This window comes from Coptis chinensis, chromosome 4 (genome assembly GCF_015680905.1).
Source record: "Coptis chinensis isolate HL-2020 chromosome 4, ASM1568090v1, whole genome shotgun sequence".
Lineage (NCBI taxonomy): Eukaryota > Viridiplantae > Streptophyta > Magnoliopsida > Ranunculales > Ranunculaceae > Coptis > Coptis chinensis.
In genome coordinates, this window is record NC_141459.1 from 35,901,378 (window position 1) to 35,906,979 (window position 5,602).

General features: G+C 37.7%; 1 protein-coding gene across 1 annotated transcript; it reads right to left on the reverse strand.

The window, feature by feature from the left end:
• Window positions 1–497: 497 nt before the first annotated feature.
• LOC147503345 (7-deoxyloganetin glucosyltransferase-like) lies at window positions 498–5,285 on the reverse strand. The gene is made up of 3 exons (XM_086603953.1): window positions 4,953–5,285; window positions 1,623–1,883; window positions 498–1,519 (listed from the first exon to the last, which is right to left on the reverse strand). Exons 1-3 carry the CDS (start codon window positions 5,209–5,211, stop codon window positions 549–551), a joined length of 1,491 nt encoding a protein of 496 aa, XP_086460079.1. The 5' UTR covers window positions 5,212–5,285; the 3' UTR covers window positions 498–548.
• Window positions 5,286–5,602: the final 317 nt, after the last annotated feature.

Sequence of the window (5,602 nt, forward strand, 5' to 3'; positions counted from 1 at the left end):
TTACTTTATATTGGTATTGTTTGTTTGTGATAGTTAATTTCATAGTTTAGGTTTGTGGTTGTTGGTTGTAGTGAAAACTTAAATTTTTCGATTGGAGTTTAGAGTGTTCATATTCAAGCTATCTTAGTAGGGATAGATTGGTATCGTTTTCCTCAACACTAAGATGCGAGAGATTACCGATTGATAAGGTTATCAATTGGTAATCTCTCGCATCATATGGAAAGGAAATGCCATTTTTGTTTTTAAAAAAACAAAAGAAGTTGCTTTCCGTAGATAGCATACTGAAATGGGATTCTAAATCTCCAAATTTGCTTATCATTCTAAAAAAAATAGTGCTAGAAGTTTCACTTTAAAAACGGTACATAGCGTTTGTACCATGCTCTTATGCTCACAATCCCAGTATGAAGAAAACTTTTTTTCCAAGTCAGGGACAGCCGGACAGGAACAGTATTAGTTCTTGGCAAAAAGGAGCTAGACAGAGATTACACTTATTAATGTAGATGAGAAACCCAACATATATAAGAACGCAGCTACAAACAAAAATCAATTTATTTTTTTTGAACGGAAATATTTGCGGTAAAAGAACTGAGCAGCATTTTGTCGATCAACTTGTCTAGGTTCAAGTACGAGGATCCGCCAGGTGCAGTGGCCTCTTGGGCGCTCTTCTTCCATTCTTTGGATCTCATCTTCATCTCCATACCTTTATCTCCTTGCATCAATTCTTTCACAAGGCTCTCTATTTCATCTCTCTTCACATTGTTATCGATTTCCATGCCCATACCCCATTTGGTGCATAAGTATCGACAGTTAGTTTGCTGTTCTGCAAAGAATGGCCAACACATCATTGGCACACCAGCACACACACTTTCTAAAATAGAATTCCAACCACAGTGTGTTAAAAATCCACCAATTGAAGGGTGATTCAGTACTTGTTCTTGTGGACACCAACTTACTAATAGACTTCTTTCTTTAGTCTCGGTTATGAACTCAGGTGGAAGAATTGCTGAGTCACCAGAGACTATATCAGGTCGAATAACCCACAAGAATGAGTGTTTGCTATTAGCTAGACCCCAAGCAAATTCAATGAGTTGGTGCGATGTCATGACTGTTATACTACCAAAATTCACATAAACAACTGAGTTTGGTTCCTTTGAATTGAGCCATTCAAGACTCTCGATTTCTTCTTTCCATAGATTAGACCCAATGGAATCTAAAGCGGATTCTGAAACAGGTTTTGAAAGCAATTGAAGAGGGCCAATAGTGTAAATAGGTGGTAACGGTGGTGTCAACTCATACTTAATTGCATCTAAAACCTCTTGTTCAAATGCATCAAAAGTATTTAAAATAGCAGCTGAAACTTTATAGCTGCTTTCAAGTTCTCCGATAGCATAGTTGATCATGAAGTCGTTTGGATCCGTAGTTCGAACAAAACTTGGTAGATCTTTTAGTCGGACATCTCTCATTCCCGGTATCCAATCCATGATTTTGTCTAGATAACCATTTGTCAAATCACTTTCATCTACGTGCAAAATCAATATTATATTAGCTACACAACGAGGGAGAAGTTCATTCTCAACTCAAAAATATTTGCATTAAACTTGATAGTTACTTGTGTATATTACCTTTGAGTGGTATGATACCTCTTTGGAGCAGATGGGAATAGTGGAAGTAACCTGTCAAGCCACAAGCACTGTGTGTCCAGAAATAGACTATAGGAATGGAGAAGTCTTGAGAAACTTTTAGAGTGAAACTCATGGTCCCATCAGATACAATGCAAGAAACTGGCGGTACATTAGAGATTGAAGTGTTGTTCAATTCAGTGACTAAATTGCCCAAGGGAACCGCGCAATTCTTTCTAGTGGAGTCACATAGTGATGGAATGTCTTTATAACACCCCGTGTTTTTATACGTATTTTTCTATTTAATTAATTAATTTAATTGTTTATTTTAAAAATTCGTCGGATTGGACTCGGGATACGTGGGCTGGTTTTGGGCCAAGTTCATACTTGGGTTTGGGACCCAAGATATAAACACTTTTTTAAAAATAGGGTTCGAAGATAATATAATATATTAAAATGGAGGCGAGAGAGAAGTTTGGTTTCTTTGAGGTGGAGCTGACGATTCGGACGACGAGGATTCGTCGGGTTTTAATACAAGTGAGTAGAGTTAACTCTCACCACTACTAGAACTATGATTTTCGCCCGCTTAATATTTCGCTTTTATCGGTCCATAATATTGTTTTGATTCGACGTCGTGTTGTCGAAGTTGTTAAAACTTCGAAAGTGAAACTTCGGAGTTGATTTAGAACTGTCGAAACTCTGTTGAGGCGATTTGGTCATTAATGGAGCCCCGAAGCCCTCGCTCAAAACAAAACAATGGTCCCGCATATATTAGTACTGTTGTGTTTTATTTTTCGGTTATACAATCGATTGTGGTTTTTTTTTGAAATCGTCTCGATTGGGGATTAGTGGGGGATTAAATGCCGGATTTGGGTGGGATTGAAGCTCTTAACAGGGTTAAATGGAGGCTACATAATACGCTTTTTTGTAATTTATCTTGGATTGTTATTTTGTTTTGGATGTTGGTTGTTGGGTTGTGTAGTGGGATTATGATGGGTCGAATGGGTCTTTGAAGCTCTCGGTGGAAGCTCCTGACTTGTTAATAATGGCGCATCTTGCCGATAATCTTTGGAACTTGGGGTTATCGTTTTTAAAAATCGCTTTGAACCGGGTTTGTTTGGATTTGATGTTTGTTTGTATGTTGGATTGGTGTGAGGTCAGTCGGAGGTGTTGAAGCTATCAATGGCGCTGATTTGGCTTGAAGTCGCTACCGGTGGTCAGGTGAGGGAAGATGAAATCGAAGTTTTTCATATATTAAAGGTGTGGGTTTTTCTTTAGGAGTCCAACCGCTTGGTTGGAATGGGTAGGCGATCGGTATTTGTGGTGGTGGTCGATTTGGAGCCGGGTCAGCGGAGGAAAGGAGCCCGATAGAAGATGATGAACGATGATTTCGGTGTGGGCTTGGGCCTTAGGTGAGATTGGGCCGATCCAAATCTTTTAGTTTGGGCGGTTCTATTTTTAGTTGGGGCCAGTTCTAATTTTTAGTGGTCAATAAATTTAAATGTTTGGTTGGGCGGATTGTGTTTAATTTGGGCGGTTTAAGTTAAGTTTTGTGGACCAGTTCAATTTAAGATTTTTGGACCGAACCACTTAACAGTTTTTGGGCGAGTTTCTAATATTGTTCGGGCGAGACCATTGGACTTAAAATAGATCTAATTGGGTCTTTAAATGTTTATACTTCCGGGTTCTAAGGTTTGGGCTTGGCGCCACCGGTCCGAACCATTACCTTGGTCATGAGCCATGAGCCATGCACGTTGACCTTAGCCATGAACCATGACTACGACCCTGAACCTGTCGAACATGGAAACGACAGTTTGACTTTGAGCCATGCACCTTTGACTTTGACTTTGACCATAGTTGACTTTGACCGTTGACAAGAGTTGACTTTTAACCCGGATTATGATTTGGGTTATTAAGATAGGTCTAGGACTATTAGCATACTTGACTTTAGGCTAAGACCTCTATATATACGTGTGTATGTGTATTAACTACTATGTGATTTTGCAGTATTTTATGATATACAACGTTATGACACTAAGACATCCCTGAAATTAATAACGCGTAAATCAAAAATACAGGAATCAAGATACTCATTCGTTATCTTAAATGATATATAAAATAAAGTTCAATAATGCATAAATAAATTTACCGCACTCTTTTAGAACTCCACGACTCAAGTTTTGGATTTGAGTTTTATGACTGATGATGTCATATGTTAGGTGGGCATTTATTGAATGTGCCATAAATGGCCCGTTAGCGTTATATAGGGGTATTCATTGAATGTGCCATGAATGACCCGGGTATTCATTGAATGTGCCATGAATGACCAGATTGTTTGGACTACCCTAGAGAGGAACTAAGGTATTCGCCTTGCGGGTTAGTTGTATTCCTTGAGTGTACGGGAATGTAGGGTTGGGTATTCCTTGAATGTGGCGGTGGGAATGACCTAAGGTACATAGGTTGTGAAATGGGTGTATAAGATAAAGTAATTGATTAATCGATAAGAGAAATGGATTTGTTTATACGAGTGTGCTTGGGTTTACTATTGAATACATATAGAATATCTACATATGTTATATATACAAGTTCTAACTTTCTTTTGCAGGAGGGTAGGACTTAATAATATTTTGTGCAGGGACGCGGTCCTACCCTTATACAGCGGCGGATATCGGTAAGTGTAATTCAATTATTTAGATATTAAAAGGAGTTATTAGAATGAGTTAATAAGATGGACGTTAATAAAATGGAAGTTTTGCTTGGGAAGAAATTATGCCGGTTAAAATGACTCGGAACTACCGCCTTCCAAGCCGCGAATGATTAAGTTATGGGATAATATAAAGTGATTGTTTGAATAATCAAAGTATGATAATGTTTATATGTATTTAGTCTACTCATACCAAAGAAATTCAATTTGTCGACCCATGTTTGCTTTGTTTTGGCAACGTGGGTGTGTTCTTAGGAACATAGGTGGAAGGCGAATCAATTCATGCGTGTGATTTGGATTCTTGTCCGAGCAGTCCGGGAGTTTATATTTTAGGTCTGTTCTTTTTGGAAGTATGTAATAGCGTAGTTTCATATTCATATGGAATGAGAATAAGATGTTGAGGACCTGTTATTCTTAGAATTTTATATTGATGATTTTTGAATGGAAGAGAGAATTTTTTTGGAGTTTTTGTTGTTAAGATTATTTATGATGTGGGTTTTAGGTTTTGACATGTGTAGTATCCACCCCGTCATAGCCTGGGTTTTTAGACAATTGAACCAAGTGATGTTTGAGATATTTATATTTCAAATATTCATTTTTTTTAATTGGTTTGAAATTCGGGCTGTGACACTCTTGGGTGGTGTTAGTATCAGTAGGAGGAAGACCATCTGGGATTGTTTTGAATTGAAAATCAGGCAAGCCATTGAGGGAATCAGGACCTCCTGATTTTAGTAATCGTTTATGGTTGTATTCAGTGTTGACAAAGGTAATGTCAAATCCTTTTCGGTATAGGAGCTTGGCTAGTTTGAGCATAGGGCTAATGTGGCCTTGGGCTGGGTATGGTATACATAATGCATGAGGTTTAGTGGTATCTGATACAGAACTCATCTCCAGCTACTTTATAATTCCGTGTGTGGTTTTAAAGGTAAGGAGACTAACAAGAGATTACAACTTATAGGCAAAATATGGTACGGTAGGTAGAAACCACATTTAGGCTGTGTTTGTTTAGTGGCAAACCTCTAGTGGGAAAATATTAGATTTGACAGCATTTTCCCACTAGAGTTTTGCCAGGCTAATTTGTAGTGGGAAAATTTTAGTTTGCCAGTGTTTGTTTGCAAAAATTCATAGTGAGAAATTATAAGATTTGCTAGTTTTGCCAGCGTTTGTTTACATGGTTTTTTTTTTTCCGTGGCAAATGAGTTTTTAACTTTTTAGAAATATTATTTTTTTGGTTTCCAAACTCAATGAAGTATAAAAATAGAAAGAACATTGAATTCCA